Source organism: Bactrocera dorsalis, unplaced genomic scaffold, assembly GCF_023373825.1.
Source record: "Bactrocera dorsalis isolate Fly_Bdor unplaced genomic scaffold, ASM2337382v1 BdCtg036, whole genome shotgun sequence".
Taxonomy (NCBI): domain Eukaryota; kingdom Metazoa; phylum Arthropoda; class Insecta; order Diptera; family Tephritidae; genus Bactrocera; species Bactrocera dorsalis.
This window is the reverse complement of record NW_026038087.1, coordinates 39,728-66,737: the sequence shown is the minus strand read 5'-3', so window position 1 is coordinate 66,737 and position 27,010 is coordinate 39,728. Positions and strand designations below refer to the sequence as shown.

The 27,010-nt window shown below is 33.5% G+C and overlaps 2 protein-coding genes across 2 annotated transcripts; one reads left to right on the top strand and one right to left on the bottom strand.

Moving 5' to 3' along the window:
- Nucleotides 1-9,128: 9,128 nt before the first annotated feature.
- LOC125780017 (uncharacterized) lies at nt 9,129-9,548 on the top strand. The gene has a single exon (XM_049461456.1). The coding sequence runs from the start codon at nt 9,129-9,131 to the stop codon at nt 9,546-9,548; it is 420 nt and encodes a 139-aa protein (XP_049317413.1).
- A 3,673-nt stretch (nt 9,549-13,221) lies between these two features.
- On the bottom strand, nt 13,222-15,341 carry LOC125780016 (uncharacterized). The gene is made up of 2 exons (XM_049461455.1): nt 14,030-15,341; nt 13,222-13,451 (listed from the first exon to the last, which is right to left on the bottom strand). Exons 1-2 carry the CDS (start codon nt 15,339-15,341, stop codon nt 13,222-13,224), a joined length of 1,542 nt encoding a protein of 513 aa, XP_049317412.1.
- Between the last annotated feature and the right edge of the window lie 11,669 nt (nt 15,342-27,010).

Here is a 27,010-nt window from a genome sequence, read left to right as displayed (position 1 = left end):
TTCCAAATACACTGTCGTTACGGCTATATGACATCTCCAATAACCTCAAAACACCTAATTAGCATAAATATGTATAGTTCATATTTTTACGCAACTTGGTATAGATTGCTTAGTGCATATGTACTAAAAAATCGATTCTACACCTTAATATAAGATTGTGAAATTTTTCCAAATACACTGTCGTTTTGGCTATGTGACAACTCCAATAACTTCAAAACGGTTAATTGGCATAAATATATACAGTTCATATTTATAATCAACTTGGTATCGATTGCTTAGTGCATATGTACTTAAAAAATGGATTCTACACCTTAATATAAGATTGTGAAATTTTTCCAAATTCACTGTCATTATGGTTATGTGGAAACTCCAATAACTTCAAAGAGGCTAATTAGCATAAATATGTATAGTTCATATTTTTACGCAACTTGGTATCGGTTAATTAGTGCATATGTACTAAAAAATCGAGTCTACACCTTACTATAAGATTGTGAAATTTTTCCAAATACACTGTCGTTAATTCTATATTACATCTCCAATAACCACAAAAAGGCTAATTAGCATAAATATGTAGATTTCATATTTTTACGCAACTTGGTATCGATTTCTTAGTGAATATGTACTACAAAATCGATTCTACACCTTAATATAAGATTGTGAAATTTTTCCAAATTCACTGTCATTATGGTTATATGACAACTCCAATAACTTCAAAGAGGCTTGTTAGCATAAATATGTATAGTTCATATTTTTACGCAACTTGGTATCGATTACTTAGTGCATATCTACTACAAAATTGATTCTACACCTTAATATAAGACTGTGAAATTTTTCCAAATTCACTGTCATTATGGCTATGTGGCAACTCCAATGACTTCAAAGAGGCTAATTAGCATAAATATGTATAGGTAATATTTTTACGCAACTTGGTATAGATTGCTTAGTGCATCTGTACTAAAAAACAGATTCTACACCTTAATATAAGATTGTGAAATTTTTCCAAATACACTGTCGTTATGGCTATATGACAACTCCAATAACCTCAAAACGGTTAATTAGCATAAATATGTATAGTTCATATTTTTACGCAACTTGGTATCGATTGCTTAATGTATATGTACTAAAAAATGGATTCTACGCCTTAATATAAGATTGTGAAATTTTTCCAAATACACTGTCGTTATGGCTATATGACAACTCCAATAACCTCAAAACGGCTAATAAGCACAAATATGTATAGTTCATATTTTTACGCAACTTGGTATAGATTGCTTAGTGCATATGTACTAAAAAATCGATTCTACACTTTAATATAAGATTGGGAAATTTATCCAAATGAACTGTCGTAATGGCTATAAGACATCTCCAATAACCTCAGAACGGTTAATTAGCATAAATATGTAAAGTTCATATTTTTACGCAACTTGGTATCGATTACTTATTGCATATGTACTAAAAAATCGATTCTACACCTTAATATAAGATTGTGAAATTTTTCCAAATACACTGTCGTTACGGCTATATGACATCTCCAAAAACCTTAAAACGGTTAATTAGCATAAATATGTATAGTTCATATTTTTACGCAACTTGGTATCGATTACTTAGTGCATATGGACTAAAAAATCGATTCTACACCTTAATATAAGATTGTGAAATTTTTCCAAATACACTGTCGTTACGGCTATATGACATCTCCAATAACCTCAAAACACCTAATTAGCATAAATATGTATAGTTCATATTTTTACGCAACTTGGTATCGGTTACTTAGTGCATATGTACTAAAAAATCGATTCTACACCTTAATATAAGATTGTGAAATTTTTCCAAATACACTGTCGTTATGGCTATATGTTAACTCCAATAACCTCAAAACGGTTAATTAGCATAAATATGTATAGTTCATATTTTTACGCAACTTGGTATAGATTGCTTAGTGCATATGTACTTAAAAAATGGATTCTACACCTTAATATAAGATTGTGAAATTTTTCCAAATTCACTGTCATTATGGTTATGTGGAAACTCCAATAACTTCAAAGAGGCTAATTAGCATAAATATGTATAGTTCATATTTTTACGCAACTTGGTATCGATTACTTAGTGCATATGTACTAAAAAATCGATTCTACACCTTAATATAAGATTGTGAAATTTTTCCAAATGCACTGTTGTTGTGGCTATATGACATCTCCAAAAACCTCAAAACGGTTAATTAGCAGAAATATGTATAGTTCATATTTTTACGCAGCTTGGTATCGGCTACTTAGTGCATTCGTACTAAAAAATCGATTCTACGCCTTAATATAAGATTGTGTAATTTTTTCAAATACACTGTCGTTATGGCTATGTGACAACTCCAATAACCTCAAAACGGTTAATTAGCATAAATATGTATAGTTCATATTTTTACGCAACTTGGTATCGATTGCTTAGTGCATATGAACTAAAAAATCGATTCTACACCTTAATATAAGATTGTGAAATTTTTCCAAATACACTGTCGTTATGGCTATATGGCAACTCCAATAACTTCAAAAAGGCTAATTAACATAAACATGTATAGTTCATATTTTTACTCAACTTGGTATCGATTGCTTAGTGCATATGAACTAAAAAATCGATTCTACATCTTAATATAAGATTGTGAAATTTTTCCAAATACACTGTCGTTATGGCTATATGACAACTCCAATAACCTCAAAACGGTTAATTAGCATAAATATGTATAGTTCATATTTTTACGCAACTTGGTATCGGTTACTTAGTGCATATGAACTAAAAAATGGATTCTACACCTTAATATAAGATTGTGTAATTTCTCAAAATACACTGTCGTTACGGCTATATGACATCTACAATAACCTCAAAACAGCTAATTAGCATAAATATGTATAGTTCATATTTTTACGCAACTTGGTATCGGCTACTTAGTGCATATGTACTAAAAAATGGATTCTACACCTTAATATAAGATTGTGAAGTTTTTCCAAATACACTGTCGTTACGGCTATATGACATCTCCAATAACCTCCAAACAGCTAATTAGCATAAATATGTATAGTTCATATTTCTACGCAACTCAGTATCGATTACTTAGTGCATATGTACTAAAAAATCGATTCTACACCTTAATATAAGATTGCGAAATTTTTCCTAATGCACTGTCGTTATGGTTATGTGGCAACTCCAATAACCTCGAAACGGTTAATTAGCATAAATATGTATAGTTCATATTTTTACTCAACTTGGTATAGATTGCTTTGTGCATTTGAACTAAAAAATAGATTTCTACGCCTTAATATAAGATTGTGAAATTTTTCGAAATGCACTGTCGTTTATGGCTATATGACATCTCCAATAACCTCAAAACAGCTAATTAACATAAATATGTATAGTTTAATATTTTTACAGCAACTTGGTATAGATTGCTTAGTGCATGTGTTCACTATAAAATCGATTCTACACCTTAATATAAGATTGTTGAAATTTTTCCAAAAAAATACACTGTCGTTTACGGCTATATGACATCTCCAATTAACCTCAAAACGGTTAAATTAGCATAAATATGTATAGTTCATATTTTTTACGCAACTTGGTATCGGTTAACTTAGGTGCATTCTGTACTAAAAAAATCGACTCTACACCTTAATATAAGATTGTGTAATTTTTCCAAATACACTGTCGGTACGGCTGTATGGACCATCTCCAATAACCTCGAAACAGCTTAATTAGCATAAATATGTATAGTTTCATACTTTTACTCAACTTGGTTATCGACTACTTAGTGCATATGTACTACAAAAATGGATTCTACAACCTTATATAAGAATTTTGATTTTTTTCCAAATACCACTGTACGTTACGGCCTATTATAGACATCATCCAATACCCTCAAAAAAACGGTTAAATTAGCATAAATACTGTATAGTTCATATTTTTTACGCAACTTGGTATCGATTGCTTAATGTATATGTACTAAAAAAGGATTTCTACACCTTAATATAAGATTGTGGAAATTTTTCCAAATACACTATCTGTTATGGCTATTATGACGGCTAATTAGCATTAAATATGTATAGTTTTCATATTTTTACGCAAAATTGGTATCGATTGCTACTAGTGCATATGTACTACAAATCGATTCTACACCTTAATATAAGATGTGTGATATTTTTCCAAATACACTGTCGTTTATGGCTATCTGGACAACTCCAATAACCTCAAAACGCTTAATTAGCATAAATATGTATTAGTTCATATTTTTAACGCAAACTTGGTATCGGACTACTTTAGTGGCATATGTAACTACAAAATGGATTCTACACCTTAATATAAGATTTTGGAATTTTTTCCAAATACACTGTTCGTTACGGCTATATGACATCTCCAATAACCTCAAATAGGCTAATTAACATTATATAATGTATAGTTTCATATTTTTACGCAACTTGGTTATCGACTACTTAGTGCATATGTACTACTAAAATGGACCTCTACCACACTGTAATATAAGATTGTGAAATTTTTCCAAATACACTGGTCGGTTATGGCTATATGACAACTCTCAATAACCTCAAAACGGCCTAATAAGCACAAATATGTATAGTTCATATTTTTTACGCCAAATTTGGTATCGATTGCTTGATGTATATGTACTAAAAAATGGATTCTACACCTTAATATAAGATTGTGAAATTTTTCCAAATACACTGTCGTTATGGCTATATGAAAACTCGCATAACCTCAAAACGGTTAGTTAGCATAAATATGTATAGTTCATCTTTTTACGCAACTTGGTATCGACTGCTTAATGTATATGTACTAAAAAATTGATTCTACACCTTAATATAAAATTGTGATTTTTTTCCAAAAACCTTAAAACGGCTAATTAGCATATATATGTATAGTTCATATTTTTACGCAACTTGGTATCGGTTACTTAGTGAATTTGTACTACAAAATCGATTCTACACCTTAATATAAGATTGTGATATTTTTCCAAATACACTGTCGTTATGGCTATCTGACAACTCCAATAACCTCAAAACGGTTAATTAGCATAAATATGTATAGTTCATATTTTTACGCAACTTGGTATCGGTAACTTAGTGCATATGGACTAAAAAATCGATTCTACACCTTAATATAAGATTGTGAAATTTTTCCAAATACACTGTCGTTACGGCTATATGACATCTCCAATAACCTCAAAAAGGCTAATTAACATATATATGTATAGTTCATATTTTTACGCAACTTGGTATCGGTTACTTAGTGCATATGTACTAAAAAATCGATTCTACACCTTAATATAAGATTGCGAAATTTTTCCAAATTCACTCTCATTATGGTTATGTGGCAACTCCAATAACTTCAAAACGGTTAATTAACATGAATATGTATAGTTAATATTTTTACGCAACTTGGTATAGATTGCTTACCGCATCTGTACTAAAAAACAGATTCTACACCTTAATATAAAATTGTGAAATTTTTCCAAATACACTGTCGTTATATATATATATATATTTTCCCGTAGTTCCTAGGTGGAACATAGGGCCTCAATAAACAAATTATAATTAATTTTATTTATAGCTAGAAATTTTATTTCTCTCCAAGAATAACCGCTTCTCTGTGCTTCTGCTTCCACTTCCCGTCTCCAGGTGTTGGCTGGTCTCCCGCGTCTTCGGCTCCCTTGCGGATTCCAATCTAGCGCTGTTCTGCTTATGTCGTCGTGAGGCTTTCGCAGAGTGTGGCCGATCCATTTCCATTTACGACGTCGAATTTCGATGTGAATCGGTAGCTGTTTGGTTACGGTCCAGAGGTTAGCATTGCTGATAACCTTAGGCCAGAATATCCGCAAAATTTTTCGAAGACATCGATTAAGAAAGGATTGCAGCGATTGCAAAACATTCGCTGCAATATTCCACGTCTCGCAGCCGTATAATACATCGGATTTCACGCTTGAATCGAATATTTTTAGCTTTGTACGTATGGATATATGTGTTGATCTCCATACTTTATCCAACATGCCGAAGGCAGCACGACCTTTCGATATACGGTTTCGTATATCGGCTGTTGATCCACCGTTTTTAGATATGATGCTACCTAAATAGCAAAACTCGTCGACTTCTTCGAGGCATGTTCCCGCGATCTGTAGATTTGGAGTTTCGGTTGTATTGATGCGCATGAATTTTGTCTTCGCTATATTAATTTTAAGTCCAGTTTGTGCAGCGATATCACTAACGCTTCAAGTTTCACGGAAATGTGCGAATATTTATGAGACAACAGACAGATATCATCCGCATTAGTCCAAATTCTTCAAGGCTACCGCTTAAACCCCAAGATATTCCTCTATTATTCGCACACGCTTGACGCATCACCAAATCCAATACCAAATTGAATAAAAGGGGAGATAGCACGCAACCCCTGCCTGACACCAGTCCTGACTTGGATGCCGCTACTTAAAATATTTCCACACCTTACTCGACAACTAGCTCCTGAGTACAGCTGTTTTATCAGATTAATTAATTTTTTCCGGAACTCCTTTGCATGACTAGGGCTCTCCAAATCGCATCATGTTTGAGAGTGTCGAACGCTTTCTCAAAATCGATAAAGCAAAGGTTAGAGAGGAGTTCGCCCACTCTGCCGACTGCTCTACAATCACTCGTAAGGTGTTGATGTGATCGACACATGAGCAATGGGGTCTGAAACCAGCTTGTTCTTTACGTAGCCCATGCATCAGCGACTCAGATAGCCTTTTGTGAATTATGTGCGCTATTATTTTATTCACCATACTCAGTAGTGTTATTCCTCTCCAATTTTTACATTCCGATAAATTTCCCTTCTTCGGAAGAAGAGTAATAACACCTTCCTTCAACTCGTCCGGTATCTTTTCTGAGGTCCAGATATCTTTAAGTAGAGGAAACAGTATCCGCGCAGTCGTCTGAGGATCAGCTTTTAGGAGTTCTGGGTTGATGTTATCCGGCCCAGGAGTTTTGTGTTCTTTAATGCTCTGATAGCAGTCATTATGGCAACCCATGGCGCCGAATAGGACGTGTTTGTGTTGAGTGCAATAGTGTAATTAAAGGAAATATTAGAAGTTTGAGCTGTATTAATTGTAAAAAGTGGTATCATATGAGCTGCAGTGGTCTGGATAAAAATGAGTTCGAATTTTTTTACCAGAAGTTTAAAGATACTAATGTAAATACATGGAACTGTGGCAAATGCGAATTGGAGGTTAGCTTCGTTGTCCCGGAGTCTGAAAGCGTGGCCGGTGAGGGTTATAGTGATGCTCCAGGCATGAATAAAATATTAGAACGCCTAGATAAATTATTGGATCAAAAGTTTGCAAAACATGTGGAACCTTTGCGTATGAAATTAGAGAATTAAAGACAAGTATCACTGTTATGGAGGAGGAAATTACTGAACTAAAAAAGGCTAGAGAAATGGATAAAAATGTATATGAAAATAAGGCAAAGACTCTGGACGACCTGGGGTAAACGTGTCTCTACGCGGAAAAAAAAGGTTTTGAAATAGACATGCAAGGAGTATTCAGAGAAGCTGAAGAACGGAAAAGTGAGGAATCCAGCATCAACGGGTACAACTTTAAAGAATCAGACAAGAATACTGGTGCGGAGAGACAGTTGGATGATAAAACAAAATTCATTCAACTGCTACCGGATGATTGTGGTATTGAGATGGATGATATCAAAATCAATAGAATTGGTAAAGCAGCAAAGGACAAGATTCGTCCAGTGAAAATCGCACTTCCGTCTAAAGAATGTGCTAGAAAGATATTGACAACGAAACTTAAAGCTGAGTCGGTCAAGCTCAAACAGGATTTGACATTAGCCCAGAGAGAAAAGATAAAGAAAATGCACAGTGAGTTGAAAGTGAGAGAAGAGAAAGGAGAAAAAAATCTGGTCATTAGGTACAAATTTGGGGAGCCGTTTATCGACAAAAATGTAAATTTTCGGCCAAGAATCCTAATATCGGAGGAGCATTAACAAATATCAACATTGTTTATCAGAATGTCAGGGGTTTACGCACTAAGCTGAGTCAGTTTTATACAATATCTGCGTCTAGTGATCCGGAGGTTGTGTGTGTTACTGAATCATGGTTGAACGATAGTATAAAAGACGGGGAGGTTATAAACAATACGTATCAGTTATTTAGGAAAGATCGTGAGGACTTTACGAAACGGCGTGGAGGAGGAGTGTTTATTGCAGTGAAGCGAATATTTCAGGCTGGCTTAATCAATGTTGTTCACTCAGGGCATTGAGTCAGTTATTTGTTAAGATTAAACTTAAGAATGATGATTTGATTGTAGGATGTGTTTTACATTCCACCGAATGGAGACTGCAATGTGTATGCTAAACACATACAGGACACGGTTAATATAGTGAATAGATATCCTGGTTGTAAAATCCTGCTTCTTGGTGACTACAACCTTCCGGACACTAAATGGATCAGGGACTGGAGGTGAGGAAGAATTTATTGGAGAATCTGAGCAGGCGGGTTTGGTGATTGAGGAGTATTCTCTCCTGGGTTTGACTCAAATTAATAAGATCTGTAATTCTGGTCGGTAAATTTCTGGATTTATGCTGTTACTAATTGTGATTTTTTTGCTAATAGAATAGCTCCTATGGTTCCAGAGGACAAATACCATCCCACTATTGGAATTGAAGTTACACTACATGAGGACTATCAGACAGAAAACGGTAGAATACTTGGACTTCAAAAAAGCCGACTACGGTGCTCTAAATAATTTTTTTCTTCAAACAAACTGGATTCCTATGTACGAATTGAAGGATATTGATAGTATGGTAGAACACTTTTACGGAATCATTTCTGAAGGGATTAATAACTATGTGCCGCACTCGGTAAGAAAGGATTACAATTATCCTTGTTGGTTTAGTAGACTTCTAATTCACAAGATTAAATTGAAAAGGACAGCGCATCACAGATATAAGTGCTCTGGAAGTTACTTGGACTACGAAATTTTTAGGAAACTGAGAAAAGAATGTAAAAGGTTATGTAGTCAATGCTATAGAAACTTTACCAAAGGCGCTGAGGAGAAGATTAAATCTGACCCTGTATATTTCTGGAAATTTATAAGAATGAAAAAAAGCACAGCCAAAGGAATACCGTCTAGTATGGAGTGGAATGACGTCAAGGCGGAAGGTGCGGATAGTGTATGTGACTTGTTTGCGGATTTCTTTAGCAGTATTTATCAGGAAGTGGACACATTACTACAAGAGGACATCACATTCTCATTGGAGCGACTGAAAAATTGTAATAGCAACTTGGAAGATCTTGAAATCACCTTTGATGAATTATTGAAAAGGATGTTAGCTCTTGATCCTAGCAAAGGCCCAGGCCCAGATGGTATTTCGAACTTCTTTCTAAGAGAATGTGCTGTGGGTTTGTGTGAACCACTGAGCTTTCTGTTAAACAAATCATTAAAATTGGGAATTTTTCCCAATTGCTGGAAAGATGCATACGTAGTACCTGTATTTAAGGCTGGAAGAAAGATTTGACGTGAGTAACTATAGACAAGTCTGCATTCAATCCGCATTACCCAAGCTGTTTGAAAAGTTGATATATGGTCAGATTGAAACATGGTTTAAGGATTCTCTGATCAGACAGCAACCATGGATTCGTTCAAGGGAAGATCAACCACCTCGAACCTCATGATGTACGTAGAATATATCTTACAGCATTGGTCTAAAAACCTTGAGGTCCATGCGCTATATACGGACTTTAGTAAAGCGTTTGATATGGTGAACCATGAAGTCCTGTTGCTGAAGCTGAAGAAATATGGTATCACGGGTTGTATATATGAATGGTTTGAATCGTACTTGAGTGGAAGAAGACTCCGTGTAAAGATTAATGACTCCATCTCTAGAGAGTTCAAGGTGACATCGGGTGTACCACAAGGGTCACATTTAGGGCCTCTACTGTTCTGTATCTTTGTTAATGATATTGGAGCGGAATTTACATCACGGTACTCACTCTTCGCTGATGATTCGAAAATCTATAGGGTGCATTGAGAACATCGGTGACACGTATGAACTTCAAGAAGATATAAACAAGCTGGTGAGATGGTGTGAGTTTAATAAATTGAAGCTTAACGTGGGGAAATGTGCAATCATTAAATATAGCCGTAAATCTGAAGTTAATCAACACCTTTATTATATGGGTAATGATATAGTTAAACAAGTAGGGTCGATAAAAGATCTTGGAATACATATGGACAGTAAACTCACATTTGTTGGTCACATAAATAATATTGTAGCCAAAGCCAATAAGATCCTAGGTAGCCTGTTGAGAACAAGTAAAGATTTTGAGAACGGTAGTACGCTGATTGGTCTGTTCAATGCACTAGTGAGGCCAGTGTTGGAGTATGGATGTGTAGTCTGGGATCCAATCTATAGTTATCAAATTGATAAATTGGAATCAGTACAAAAAAAGTTTAACAAACACTTAAAATATCGTCACAACATGAGTAAGGACTCAAGAGGTGCAACTGATGCACTAGAACCTAGTAATCCCACACTGGCCAATAGGAGAAAATATCTAACTTTCTGCACCGGAGCTAATATCATTAATGGACATTGGGACGTTCCAGAGTTGGTGGAAATATTTGACTTCGTGGAGTACAAAGTAAACTTGCGAAAGTCAAGAGTTATTAAAGTACCAATAGTTAGATCGAGATACAATACTCGTGCACCGACCTATAGGATCGCGAATGTAATTAATGAGTATGCTGACCGTACGGATGTTTTCAACATGTCTGCAGAAAAAATTAAAAGTGAAGCTAAACGTTTAATTCTTACCTGATATTCGGATAAAGAAAGATACTAATAAATAAAGAAGTGATATTGCTTAAGGTTTTCTGATTCTGATCTTAACTAATTCTAACATTTGTTATTATTTTCTTTTCTTCAAAGTATTATTATTCTTCCAAAATTTCTCTCTTAATACTCAACATGTAAAAGAAAAAAATCTATGTATAATTGCTGAGTGCGTTAATAAATAAATAAATAAATAAATATAAGATTTTGAATTTTTCCCAAATACACTGTCGTTACGGCTATATGACATCTCCAATAACCTCAAAACGGTTAAGCAGTAAATATGTATAGTTCATATTTTTACGCAACTTGGTATCGATTGCTTAATGTATATGTACTAAAAAATGGATTCTACACCTTAATATAAGATTGTGAAATTTTTCCAAATACACTATCGTTATGGCTATATGACGGCTAATTAGCATAAATATGTATAGTTCATATTTTTACGCAAATTGGTATCGGCTACTTAGTGCATATGTACTACAAAATCGATTCTACACCTTAATATAAGATTGTGATATTTTTCCAAATACACTGTCGTTATGGCTATCTGACAACTCCAATAACCTCAAAACGGTTAATTAGCATAAATATGTATAGTTCATATTTTTACGCAACTTGGTATCGACTACTTAGTGCATATGTACTACAAAATGGATTCTACACCTTAATATAAGATTTTGAATTTTTTCCAAATACACTGTCGTTACGGCTATATGACATCTCCAATAACCTCAAATAGGCTAATTAACATATATATGTATAGTTCATATTTTTACGCAACTTGGTATCGACTACTTAGTGCATATGTACTACAAAATGGATTCTACACCTTAATATAAGATTGTGAAATTTTTCCAAATACACTGTCGTTATGGCTATATGACAACTCCAATAACCTCAAAACGGCTAATAAGCACAAATATGTATAGTTCATATTTTTACGCAACTTGGTATCGATTGCTTGATGTATATGTACTAAAAAATGGATTCTACACCTTAATATAAGATTGTGAAATTTTTCCAAATACACTGTCGTTATGGCTATATGACAACTCCAATAACCTCAAAACGGTTAATTAGCATAAATATGTATAGTTCATATTTTTACGCAACTTGGTATCGACTGCTTAATGTATATGTACTAAAAAATGGATTCTACACCTTAATATAAAATTGTGAAATTTTTCCAAATACACTATCGTTATGGCTATATGACGGCTAATTAGCATAAATATGTATAGTTCATATTTTTACGCAAATTGGTATCGGCTACTTAGTGCATATGTACTACAAAATCGATTCTACACCTTAATATAAGATTGTGATATTTTTCCAAATACACTGTCGTTATGGCTATCTGACAACTCCAATAACCTCAAAACGGTTAATTAGCATAAATATGTATAGTTCATATTTTTACGCAACTTGGTATCGGTAACTTAGTGCATATGGACTAAAAAATCGATTCTACACCTTAATATAAGATTGTGAAATTTTTCCAAATACACTGTCGTTACGGCTATATGACATCTCCAATAACCTCAAAAAGGCTAATTAACATATATATGTATAGTTCATATTTTTACGCAACTTGGTATCGGTTACTTAGTGCATATGTACTAAAAAATCGATTCTACACCTTAATATAAGATTGCGAAATTTTTCCAAATTCACTCTCATTATGGTTATGTGGCAACTCCAATAACTTCAAAACGGTTAATTAACATGAATATGTATAGTTAATATTTTTACGCAACTTGGTATAGATTGCTTACCGCATCTGTACTAAAAAACAGATTCTACACCTTAATATAAAATTGTGAAATTTTTCCAAATACACTGTCGTTATATATATATATTTTCCCGTAGTTCCTAGGTGGAACATAGGGCCTCAATAAACAAATTATAATTAATTTTATTTATAGCTAGAAATTTTATTTCTCTCCAAGAATAACCGCTTCTCTGTGCTTCTGCTTCCACTTCCCGTCTCCAGGTGTTGGCTGGTCTCCCGCGTCTTCGGCTCCCTTGCGGATTCCAATCTAGCGCTGTTCTGCTTATGTCGTCGTGAGGCTTTCGCAGAGTGTGGCCGATCCATTTCCATTTACGACGTCGAATTTCGATGTGAATCGGTAGCTGTTTGGTTACGGTCCAGAGGTTAGCATTGCTGATAACCTTAGGCCAGAATATCCGCAAAATTTTTCGAAGACATCGATTAAGAAAGGATTGCAGCGATTGCAAAACATTCGCTGCAATATTCCACGTCTCGCAGCCGTATAATACAACGGATTTCACGCTTGAATCGAATATTTTTAGCTTTGTACGTATGGATATATGTGTTGATCTCCATACTTTATCCAACATTGCCGAAGGCAGCACGACCTTTCGATATACGGTTTCGTATATCGGCTGTTGATCCACCGTTTTTAGATATGATGCTACCTAAATAGCAAAACTCGTCGGACTTCTTCGAGGCATGTTCCCGCGATCTGAGATTTGGAGTTTCGGTTGTATTGATGCGCATGAATTTTGTCTTCGCTATATTAATTTTAAGTCCAGTTTGTGCAGCGATATCACTAACGGCTTCAAGTTTCACGGAAATGTGCGAATATTTATGAGACAACAGACAGATATCATCCGCATAGTCCAAATCTTCAAGGCTACCGCTTAAACCCCAAGATATTCCTCTATTATTCGCACACGCTTGACGCATCACCAAATCCAATACCAAATTGAATAAAAGGGGAGATAGCACGCACCCCTGCCTGACACCAGTCCTGACTTGGATGCCGCTACTTAAAATATTTCCACACCTTACTCGACAACTAGCTCCTGAGTACAGCTGTTTTATCAGATTAATTAATTTTTCCGGAACTCCTTTGCATACTAGGGCTCTCCAAATCGCATCATGTTTGAGAGTGTCGAACGCTTTCTCAAAATCGATAAAGCAAAGGTAGAGAGGAGTTCGCCACTCTGCCGACTGCTCTATATATATATCACTCGTAAGGTGTTGATGTGATCGACACATGAGCAATGGGGTCTGAAACCAGCTTGTTCTTTACGTAGCCCATGCATCAGCGACTCAGATAGCCTTTTGTGAATTATGTGCGCTATTATTTTATTCACCATACTCAGTAGTGTTATTCCTCTCCAATTTTTACATTCCGATAAATTTCCCTTCTTCGGAAGAAGAGTAATAACACCTTCCTTCAACTCGTCCGGTATCTTTTCTGAGGTCCAGATATCTTTAAGTAGAGGAAACAGTATCCGCGCAGTCGTCTGAGGATCAGCTTTTAGGAGTTCTGGGTTGATGTTATCCGGCCCAGGAGTTTTGTTGTTCTTTAATGCTCTGATAGCAGTCATTATCTCCGTCTCATTCGGGTGCGAGGTGTGAATGTCACGTCTTTGTAAATGACGTTGGCAACCGCATGACTGAATAGCCTCCGACGAGGTTGGTGAAAGCAATTTTTCATAATAACGCTCCCAGATGGTAGTCTGCTCATCTTTGGCCGTTGTCAATTTTCCATTTTCATCTTTTAGCGGTTTGGAGGTTTTGAGTGTTACGTTGGTCAGTTGCCGTATCGTTTGGTACAGGTCACGAGTGCGGTACGTTTCCGCGGCCTCCTGCGCTTTTCTAGCCAAATTGTCACTCCAGATTCGTTTATCCGTTCTCGCGCTTTTCTTTATCAGCTTGTCGGTTTTTGTGTAAGTGTTTTGTAATGCCGACTTGGCGGATCTCGTCTTTGCGGAATTAAGCTGATTTTTTATTTCTCTACGTTCGTTTATTAACCACCATGTGGAGTCTGAGATCCAGGATTTTCGTTTGTATTCTTTGAATCCAATATTGTATTCCGCTGCTTTTAGGAAAGTTTGTTTTATACTTTTCCAGTCGCTAGTTAGAGTATGTTCTGTTTCAACAGATGCATTTAACGATTCGATAAACCTTGCGCAGGTAGATTCATCTTTCAGTTTTTCTACGTCGAATTTTTTCTGCATCTTCTTTTTCGAGTTGCTAACTGCCGCAACTTTGAGTCTGACTGACGCAATTAGGAGATGATGATCACTTGCAATATCAGCTCCACGTTTATTCCGCGTGTCCATAAGGGAACCGCGCCATTTACGACTTATTGCTATGTGATCAATCTGATTTTCAGTCATTCTATCTGGAGATGTCCACGTTATTTTGTGGACGCGTTTATGATTAAATAGTGTTCCTCCTATAACAAGATTAAAATTAGCGCAAAGTTCGGTGAACATCTCGCCATTCTCAGTCATCGTGCCTAACCCGTGACGGCCCATCGTCGCCTCTAACCCCTTATTGTGATGACCAACTTGGGCATTCATATCACCCATTAAGATGACTATGTCACCCTTATTGATTTCACTCAATACTTTTGTGAGACAACTGTAAAAGGCTTCCTTAACTTCCACTTCTGCTACATTCGTTGGGGCATAGCTTTGTACTACAGTCATGTTTCTAGCTCTTGTGCGCAGCCTCACTGAGATGATTCTATCCGAGTGAGCTTTCCATTCTATAAGCGCCGCAGAGGCCGACTTAGAAAGAAGAAATCCGACGCCATTCTCTCTTCTTTGAGTGGGCTTGTTTCCAGAGAAAATTAGTTTTTCACCAGAGGTTGTTGTAACTTCGCCTGAGTCGGCCCATCTAACTTCGCAAAGACCAAGAAGAATGAGTTTGTAGCGGTTAAATTCTACACAAAGTTGCGGTAGCTTAGTTGGTTCTAGCAATGAACGTACATTCCAGGTTCCTATTCGTAATCCATTTTTCATGCTGAAGGTCGTCATCAATTTATCGTTCTTGATATTAACTTTGTTTATTTTGGTTTCGGTAATCAGCGGGTTTAAGATGAGTAGGTGATTAGCCTTCTGCATCCGAGCCTAGTTCCGGGGCTGCCGGTTTCGCCTCTAGGCAGGCAATGGCGTAGAAATTTCCTTCTCGCAGGTGCTAAGGTTATACCGCCTTTACTCGGTCGTCAGAGCCTCGTTCGTAGTGAACAGGGGGTACCGCGCGAAGGTGAGGTTGACGTTTGAGTGGGATAGGCTATATATTCGCATCACCAACCCCATTTGCCCATTTTTGGTATTAGCCAAATGGCCCCCCCCAACTGTCGTTATGGCTATATGAAAACTCCAATAACCTCAAAACAGCTAATTAGCAAAAATATGTATAGTTCATATTTTTACGCAACTTGGTATCGATTGCTTAATGTATATGTACTAAAAAATGGATTCTACACCTTAATATAAGATTGTGAAATTTTTCCAAATACACTGTCGTTACGGCTATATGACATCTCCAATAACTTCAAAAAGGCTAATTAGCATAAATATGTATAGTTCATATTTTTACGCAACTTGGTATCGGCTACTTAGTGCATATGGACTAAAAAATCGATTCTACACCTTAATATAAGATTGTGAAATTTTTCCAAATACACTGTCGTTATTGGCTGTATGGCAACTCTTATAATCTCAAAACGGTTAATTAGCATAAATATGTATAGTTCATATTTTTACGCAACTTGGTATCGGTTGTTTAATGTATATGTACTAAAAAATGGATTCTACACCTTAATATAAGATTGTGAAATTTTTCCAAATACACTGTCGTTATGGCTATATGACAACTCCAATAACCTCAAAACGGCTAATTAGCATAAATATGTATAGTTCATATTTTTACGCAAATTGTTTTTGATTGCTTAGTGCATATGTACTAAAAAATCGATTCTACCCCTTAATATAAGATTGTGAAATTTTTCCAAATTCACTGTCATTATGGCTATGTGGCAACTCCAATAACTTCAAAGAGGCTAATTAACATAAACATGTAAAGTTCATATTTTTACGCAACTTGGTATCGATTACTTAGTGTATATGTACTAAAAAATCGATTCTACACCTTAATATAAGATTGTGAAATTCTTCCAAATTCACTCTCATTATGGTTATGTGGCAACTCCAATAACTTCAAAACGGTTAATTAACATGAATATGTATAGTTAATATTTTTACGCAACTTGGTATAGATTGCTTAATGTATATGTACTAAAAAATCGATTCTACCCCTTAATAGAAGATTGTGAAATTTTTCCAAATTCACTGTCATTATGGCTATGTGGCAACTCCAATAACTTCAAAGAGGCTAATTAGCATAAATATGTATAGTTCATATTTTTACGCAACTTGGTATCGATTGCTTAGTGCATATGTACTAAAAAATCGATTCTACACCTTAATATAAGATTGTGAAATTTTTCCAAATACACTCTCGTTTTGGCTATGTGACAACTCCAATAACTTCAAAACGGTTAATTAGCATAAATATGTATAGTTCATATTTTTACGCAACTTGGTATAGATTGCTTAGTGTATATGTACTAAAAAATCGATTCTACACCTTAATATAAGATTGTGAAATTTTTCCAAATACACTGTCGTTATGGCTATATGACAACTCCAATAACCTCAAAACGCTTAATTAGCATAAATATGTATAGTTCATATTTTTACGCAACTTGGTATCGATTACTTAGTGCATATGTACTAAAAAATCGATTCTACACCTTAATATAAGATTGTGAAATTTTTCCAAATACACTGTCGTTACGGCTATATGACATCTCCAATAACCTCAAAACGGCTAATTAGCATAAATATGTATAGTTCATATTTTTACGCAACTTGGTATCGGTTACTTAGTGCATATGTACTAAAAAATCGATTCTACACCTTAATATAAGATTGTGAAATTTTTCCAAATACACTGTCGTTATGGCTATATGACAACTCCAATAACCTCAAAACGGTTAATTAGCATAAATATGTATAGTTCATATTTTTACGCAACTTGGTATCGATTGCTTAGTGCATATGTACTAAAAAATCGATTCTACACCTTAATATAAGATTGTGAAATTTTTCCAAATTCACTGTCATTATGGCTATGTGGCAACTCCAATAACTTCAAAGAGGCTAATTAGCATAAATATGTATAGTTCATATTTTTACGCAACTTGGTATCGGCTACTTAGTGCATATGTACTACAAAATCGATTCTACACCTTAATATAAGATTGTGAAATTTTTCCAAATACACTGTCGTTATGGCTATATGACAACTCCAATAACCTCAAAACGGCTAATTAGCATAAATATGTATAGTTCATATTTTTACGCAACTTGGTATCGATTGCTTAATGTATATGTACTAAAAAATGGATTCTACACCTTAATATAAGATTGTGAAATTTTTCCAAATACACTGTCGTTATGGCTATATGACAACTCCAATAACCTCAAAACGGCTAATTAGCATAAATATGTATAGTTCATATTTTTACGCAAATTGGTTTCGATTGCTTAGTGCATATGTACTAAAAAATCGATTCTACACCTTAATATAAGATTGTGAAATTTTTCCAAATACACTGTCGTTATGGCTATATGACAACTCCAATAACCTCAAAACGGCTAATTAGCATAAATATGTATAGTTCATATTTTTACGCAACTTGGTATCGACTACTTAGTGCATATGTACTAAAAAATCGATTCTACACCTTAATATAAGATTGTGAAATTTTTCCAAATACACTGTCGTTATGGCTATATGACAACTCCAATAACCTCAAAACGGCTAATTAGCATAAATATGTATAGTTCATATTTTTACGCAACTTGGTATCGGTTACTTAGTGCATATGTACTAAAAAATCGATTCTACACCTTAATATAAGATTGTGAAATTTTTCCAAATACACTGTCGTTATGGCTATATGACATCTCCAATAACCTCAAAACGGCTAATTAGCATAAATATGTATAGTTCATATTTTTACGCAACTTGGTATCGATTACTTAGTGCATATGTACTAAAAAATCGATTCTACACCTTAATATAAGATTGTGAAATTTTTCCAAATACACTGTCGTTATGGCTATATGACAACTCCAATAACCTCAAAACGGCTAATTAGCATAAATATGTATAGTTCATATTTTTACGCAACTTGGTATCGATTGTTTAGTGCATATGTACTAAAAAATCGATTCTACACCTTAATATAAGATTGTGAAATTTTTCCAAATACACTGTCGTTATGGCTATATGACAACTCCAATAACCTCAAAACGGCTAATTAGCATAAATATGTATAGTTCATATTTTTACGCAAATTGGTTTCGATTGCTTAGTGCATATGTACTAAAAAATCGATTCTACACCTTAATATAAGATTGTGAAATTTTTCCAAATACACTGTCGTTACTGCTATATGACAACTCCAATAACCTCAAAACGGCTAGTTAGCATAAATATGTATTGTTCATATTTTTACGCAACTTGGTATCGATTGCTTAGTGCATATGTACTAAAAAATCGATTCTACACCTTAATATAAGATTGTGAAATTTTTCCAAATACACTCTCGTTTTGGCTATGTGACAACTCCAATAACTTCAAAACGGTTAATTAGCATAAATATGTATAGTTCATATTTTTACGCAACTTGGTATCGATTGCTTAGTGCATATGTACTAAAAAATCGATTCTACACCTTAATATAAGATTGTGAAATTTTTCCAAATACACTGTCGTTAGGGCTATATGACAACTCCAATAACCTCAAAACGGCAAATTAGCATAAATATGTATAGTTCATATTTCTACGCAACTTGGTATAGATTGCTTAGTGCATATGTACTACAAAATCGATTCTACACCTTAATATAAGATTGTGAAATTTTTCCAAATACACTGTCGTTATGGCTATATGACAACTCCAATAACCTCAAAACGGCTAATTAGCATAAATATGTATAGTTCATATTTTGACGCAACTTGGTATCGATTGCTTAGTGCATATGTACTAAAAAATCGATTCTACACCTTAATATAAGATTGTGAAATTTTTCCAAATGCACTGTCGTTATGGCTATATGACAACTCCAATAACCTCAAAACGGTTAATTAGCATAAATATGTATAGTTCATATTTTTACGCAACTTGGTATCGATTGCTTAGTGCATATGTACTAAAAAATCGATTCTACACCTTAATATAAGATTGTGAAATTTTTCCAAATGCACTGTCGTTATGGCTATATGACAACTCCAATAACTTCAAAACGGCTAATTAGCATAAATATGAATAGTTCATATATTGACGCAACTTGGTATCGATTGCTTAGTGCATATGTACTAAAAAATCGATTCTACACCTTAATATAAGATTGTGAAATTTTTCCAAATGCACTGTCGTTATGGCTATATGACAACTCCAATAACCTCAAAACGGCTAATTAGCATAAATATGTATAGTTCATATTTTTACGCAACTTGGTATCGATTACTTAGTGCATATGTACTAAAAAATCGATTCTACACCTTAATATAAGATTGTGAAATTTTTCCAAATACACTGTCGTTGTGGCTATATGACAACTCCAATAACCCTAAAAAGGCTAATTAGCAAAAATATATATAGTTCATATTTTTACGCAACTTGGTGTCGATTGCTTAGTGCATATGTACTACAAAATGGATTCTACACCTTAATATAAAATTGTGAAATTTTTCCAAATACACTGTCATTATGGCTATATGACAACTCCAATAACCTCAAAACGGCTAATTAGCATAAATATGTATAGTTCATATTTTTACGCAACTTGGTATCGATTGCTAAGTGCATATGTACTAAAAAATCGATTCTACGCCTTAATATAAGATTGTGAAATTTTTCCAAATACACTGTCGTTACGGCTATATGACATCTCCAATAACTTCAAAAAGGCTAATTAGCATAAATATGTATAGTTCATATTTTTACGCAACTTAGTATCGGTTGCTTATTGCATATGTACTAAAAAATCGATTCCACACCTTAATATAAGATTGTGAAATTTTTCCAAATACACTGTCGTTATGGCTATATGACAACTCCAATAACCTCAATACAGCTAATTAGCATAAATATGTATAGTTCATATTTTTACGCAACTTGGTATCGATTACTTAGTGCATATGTACTAAAAAATGGATTCTACACCTTAATATAAGATTGTGAAATTTTTCCAAATACACTGTCGTTATGGCTATATGACAACTCCAATAACCTCAAATCGGATAATTAGCATAAACATGTACAGTTCATATTTTTACGCAACTTGGTATCGATTGCTTAGTGCATGTGTACTAAAAAATGGATTCTACACCTTAATATAAGATTGTGAAATTTTTCCAAATACACTGTCGTTATGGCTATATGACAACTCCAATAACCTCAAAACGGATAATTAGCATAAATATGTATAGTTCATATTTTTACGCAACTTGGTATCGTATACTTAGTGCATATGTACTAAAAAATCGATTCTACACCTTAATATAAGATTGTGAAATTTTTCCAAATACACTGTCGTTATGGCTATATGACAACTCCAATAACCTCAAAACGGTTAATTAGCATAAATATGTATAGTTCATATTTTTACGCAACTTGGTATCGATTGCTTAGTGCATATGTACTAAAAAATCGATTCTACACCTTAATATAAGATTGTGAAATTTTTCCAAATACACTGTCGTTACGGCTATATGACAACTCCAATAACCTCAAAACAGCTAATTAGCATAAATATGTATAGTTCATATTTTTACGCAACTTGGTATCGATTACTTAGTGCATATGTACTAAAAAATCGATTCTACACCTTAATATAAGATTGTGAAATTTTTCCAAATACACTGTCGTTATGGCTATATGACAACTCCAATAACCTCAAAACGGTTAATTAGCATAAATATGTATAGTTCATATTTTTACGCAACTTGGTATCGATTGCTTAGTGCATATGTACTAAAAAATCGGTTCTACACCTTAATATAAGATTGTGAAATTTTTCCAAATACACTGTCGTTATGGCTATATGACAACTCCAAAAACCTTAAAACGGCTAATTAGCATAAATATGTATAGTTCATATTTTTACGCAACTTGGTATCGGTTACTTAGTGCATATGTACTAAAAAATCGATTCTACACCTTAATATAAGATTGTGAAATTTTTCCAAATACACTGTCGTTATGGCTATATGACAACTCCAATAACCTCAAAACGGTTAATTAGCATAAATATGTATAGTTCATATTTTTACGCAACTTGGTATCGATTACTTAGTGCATATGGACTAAAAAAACCATTCTACACCTTAATATAAGATTGTGAAATTTTTCCAAATACACTGTCGTTACGGCTATATGACATCTCCAATAACCTCAAAACACCTAATTAGCATAAATATGTATAGTACATATTTTTACGCAACTTGGTATCGGTTACTTAGTGCATATGGACTAAAAAATCGATTCTACCCCTTAATAGAAGATTGTGAAATTTTTCCAAATTCACTGTCATTATGGCTATGTGGCAACTCCAATAACTTCAAAGAGGCTAATTAACATAAACATGTAAAGTTCATATTTTTACGCAACTTGGTATCGATTACTTAGTGTATATGTACTAAAAAATCGATTCTACACCTTAATATAAGATTGTGAAATTCTTCCAAATTCACTCTCATTATGGTTATGTGGCAACTCCAATAACTTCAAAACGGTTAATTAACATGAATATGTATAGTTAATATTTTTACGCAACTTGGTATAGATTGCTTACTGCATCTGTACTAAAAAACAGATTCTACACCTTAATATAAAATTGTGAAATTTTTCCAAATACACTGTCGTTATGGCTATATGAAAACTCCAATAACCTCAAAACAGCTAATTAGCAAAAATATGTATAGTTCATATTTTTACGCAACTTGGTATCGATTGCTTAGTGTATATGTACTAAAAAATGGATTCTACACCTTAATATAAGATTGTGAAATTTTTCCAAATACACTGTCGTTATGGCTATATGACAACTCCAATAACCTCAAAACAGCTAATTAGCATAAATATGTATAGTTCATATTTTTACGCAACTTGGTATAGATTGCTTAGTGCATATGTACTAAAAAATCGATTCTACACCTTAATATAAGATTGTGAAATTTTTCCAAATACACTGTCGTTACGGCTATATGACATCTCCAATAACCTCAAAACGAATAATTAGCATAAATATGTATAGTTCATATTTTTACGCAACTTGGTATCGATTACTTAGTGCATATGTACTAAAAAATCGATTCTACACCTTAATATAAGATTGTGAAATTTTTCCAAATACACTGTCGTTACGGCTATATGACATCTCCAATAACCTCAAAACGGTTAATTAGCATAAATATGTATAGTTCATATTTTTACGCAACTTGGTATCGATTGCTTAGTGCATATGTACTAAAAAATCGATTCTACACCTTAATATAAGATTGTGAAATTTTTCCAAATACACTGTCGTTATGGCTATATGACAACTCCAATAACCTCAAAACGGTTAATTAGCATAAATATGTATAGTTCATATTTTTACGCAACTTGGTATCGATTGCTTAGTGCATATGTACTAAAAAATCGATTCTACACCTTAATATAAGATTGTGAAATTTTTCCAAATACACTGTCGTTATGGCTATATGACAACTCCAATAACCTCAAAACAGCTAATTAGCATAAATATGTATAGTTCATATTTTTACGCAACTTGGTATCGACTGCTTAATGTATATGTACTAAAAAATGGATTCTACACCTTAATATAAGATTGTGAAATTTTTCCAAATACACTGTCGTTATGGCTATATGACAACTCCAATAACCTCAAAACAGCTAATAAGTATAAATATGTATAGTTCATATTTTTACGCAACTTGATATCGATTGCTTAATGTATATGGACTAAAAGATCGATTCTACACCTTAATATAAGATTGTGAAATTTTTCCAAATACACTGTCGTTATGGCTATATGACAACTCCAATAACCTCAAAACAGCTAATTAGCATAAATATGTATAGTTCATATTTTTACGCAACTTGATATCGATTGCTTAGTGCATATGTACTAAAAAATGGATTCTACACCTTAATATAAGATTGTGAAATTTTTCCAAATACACTGTCGTTATGGCTATATGACAACTCCAATAACCTCAAAACAGCTAATTAGCATAAATATGTATAGTTCATATTTTTACGCAACTTGGTATCGATTACTTAGTGCATATGTACTAAAAAATCGATTCTACACCTTAATATAAGATTGTGAAATTTTTCCAAATACACTGTCGTTATGGCTATATGACAACTCCAATAACCTCAAAACGGTTAATTAGCATAAATATGTATAGTTCATATTTTTACGCAACTTGGTATCGGTTACTTAGTGCATATGTACTAAAAAATCGATTCTACACCTTAATATAAGATTGTGAAATTTTTCCAAATACACTGTCGTTATGGCTATATGCTAACTCCAATAACCTCAAAACGGCTAATAAGCATAAATATGTATAGTTAATATTTTTACGCAACTTGGTATCGATTGCTTAGTGCATATGTACTACAAAATCGATTCTACACCTTAATATAAGATTGTGAAATTTTTCCAAATACACTGTCGTTATGGCTATATGACAACTCCAATAACCTCAAAACAGCTAATTAGCATAAATATGTATAGTTCATATTTTTACGTAAGTTGGTATCGATTACTTAGTGCATATGTACTAAAAAATCGATTCTATACCTTAATATAAGATTGTGAAATTTTTCCAAATACACTGTCGTTATGGCTATATGACAACTCCAATAACCTCAAAACGGCTAATTAGCATAAATATGTATAGTTCATATTTTTACGCAACTTGGTATCGACTACTTAGTGCATATGTACTAAAAAATCGATTATACACCTTAATATAAGATTGTGAAATTTTTCCAAATACACTGTCGTTATGGCTATATGACAACTCCAATAACCTCAAAACGGCTAATTAGCATAAATATGTATAGTTCATATTTTTACGCAACTTGGTATAGATTGCTTAGTGCATGTGTACTAAAAAATCGATTCTACACCTTAATATAAGATTGTGAAATTTTTCCAAATACACTGTCGTTATGGCTATATGACAACTCCAATAACCTCAAAACAGCTAATTAGCATAAATATGTATAGTTCATATTTTTACGCAACTTGGTATCGGTTACTTAGTGCATATGTACTAAAAAATCGATTCTACACCTTAATATAAGATTGTGAAATTTTTCCAAATACACTGTCGTTATGGCTATATGACAACTCCAATAACCTCAAAACGGTTAATTAGCATAAATATGTATAGTTCATATTTTTACGCAACTTGGTATCGATTGCTTAGTGCATATGTACTAAAAAATCGATTCTACACCTTAATATAAGATTGTGAAATTTTTCCAAATACACTGTCGTTATGGCTATATGACAACTCCAATAACCTCAAAAAGGCTAATTAGCATAAATATGTATAGTTCATATTTTTACGCAACTTGGTATCGATTGTTTAGTGCATATGTACTAAAAAATCGATTCTACACCTTAATATAAGATTGTGAAATTTTTCCAAATTCACTGTCATTATGGTTATGTGGCAACTCCAATAACTTCAAAACGGTTAATTAGCATAAATATGTATAGTTCATATTTTTACTCAACTTGGTATCGATTGCTTAGTGCATATGTACTACAAAACAGATTCTACACCTTAATATAAGATTGTGAAATTTTTGGAAATACACTGTCGTTATGGCTATATGACAACTCCAATAACCTCAAAACAGCTAATTAGCATAAATATGTATAGTTCATATTTTTACGCAACTTGGTATCGGTTACTTAGTGCATATGTACTAAAAAATCGATTCTACACCTTAATATAAGATTGTGAAATTTTTCCAAATACACTGTCGTTATGGCTATATGACAACTCCAATAACCTCAAAACGGTTAATTAGCATAAATATGTATAGTTCATATTTTTACGCAACTTGGTATCGATTACTTAGTGCATATGTACTAAAAAATGGATTCTACACCTTAATATAAGATTGTGAAATTTTTCCAAATACACTGTCGTTATGGCTATATGACAACTCCAATAACCTCAAAACGGCTAATTAGCATAAATATGTATAGTTCATATTTTTACGCAACTTGGTATCGATTGCTTAGTGCATATGGACTAAAAAATCGATTCTACACCTTAATATAAGATTGTGAAATTTTTCCAAATTCACTGTCATTATGGCTATGTGGCAACTCCAATAACTTCAAAGAGGCTAATTAGCATAAATATGTATAGTTCATATTTTTACGCAACTTGGTATCGATTACTTAGTGTATATGTACTAAAAAATCGATTCTACACCTTAATATAAGATTGTGAAATTCTTCCAAATTCACTCTCATTATGGTTATGTGGCAACTCCAATAACTTCAAAACGGTTAATTAACATGAATATGTATAGTTAATATTTTTACGCAACTTGGTATAGATTGCTTACTGCATCTGTACTAAAAAACAGATTCTACACCTTAATATAAAATTGTGAAATTTTTCCAAATACACTGTCGTTATGGCTATATGAAAACTCCAATAACCTCAAAACAGCTAATTAGCAAAAATATGTATCGTTCATATTTTTACGCAACTTGGTATCGATTGCTTAATGTATATGTACTAAAAAATGGATTCTACACCTTAATATAAGATTGTGAAATTTTTCCAAATACACTGTCGTTATGGCTATATGACAACTCCAATAACCTCAAAACAGCTAATAAGCACAAATATGTATAGTTCATATTTTTACGCAACTTGGTATAGATTGCTTAGTGCATATGTACTAAAAAATCGATTCTACACTTTAATATAAGATTGGGAAATTTATCCAAATGAACTGTCGTTACGGCTATATGACATCTCCAATAACCTCAAAACGAATAATTAGCATAAATATGTATAGTTCATATTTTTACGCAACTTGGTATCGGTTACTTAGTGCATCTGTACTAAAAAATCGATTCTACACCTTAATATAAGATTTTGAATTTTTTCCAAATACACTGTCGTTACGGCTATATGACATCTCCAATAACCTCAAAACGGTTAATTAGCATAAATATGT

Bases quoted from the DNA above. Each gene is read 5' to 3' on its own strand.
- LOC125780017 (XM_049461456.1), top strand. From the start codon at position 9,129: ATGAAAAAAAGCACAGCCAAAGGAATACCGTCTAGTATGGAGTGGAAT.
- LOC125780016 (XM_049461455.1), bottom strand. From the start codon at position 15,341: ATGACTGTAGTACAAAGCTATGCCCCAACGAATGTAGCAGAAGTGGAA. The intron at 13,452-14,029 runs GTAAAAATTGGA...TGAAACTTGAAG, and splicing joins GAAGGGAAATTTATCGGAAT to CCGTTAGTGATATCGCTGCA.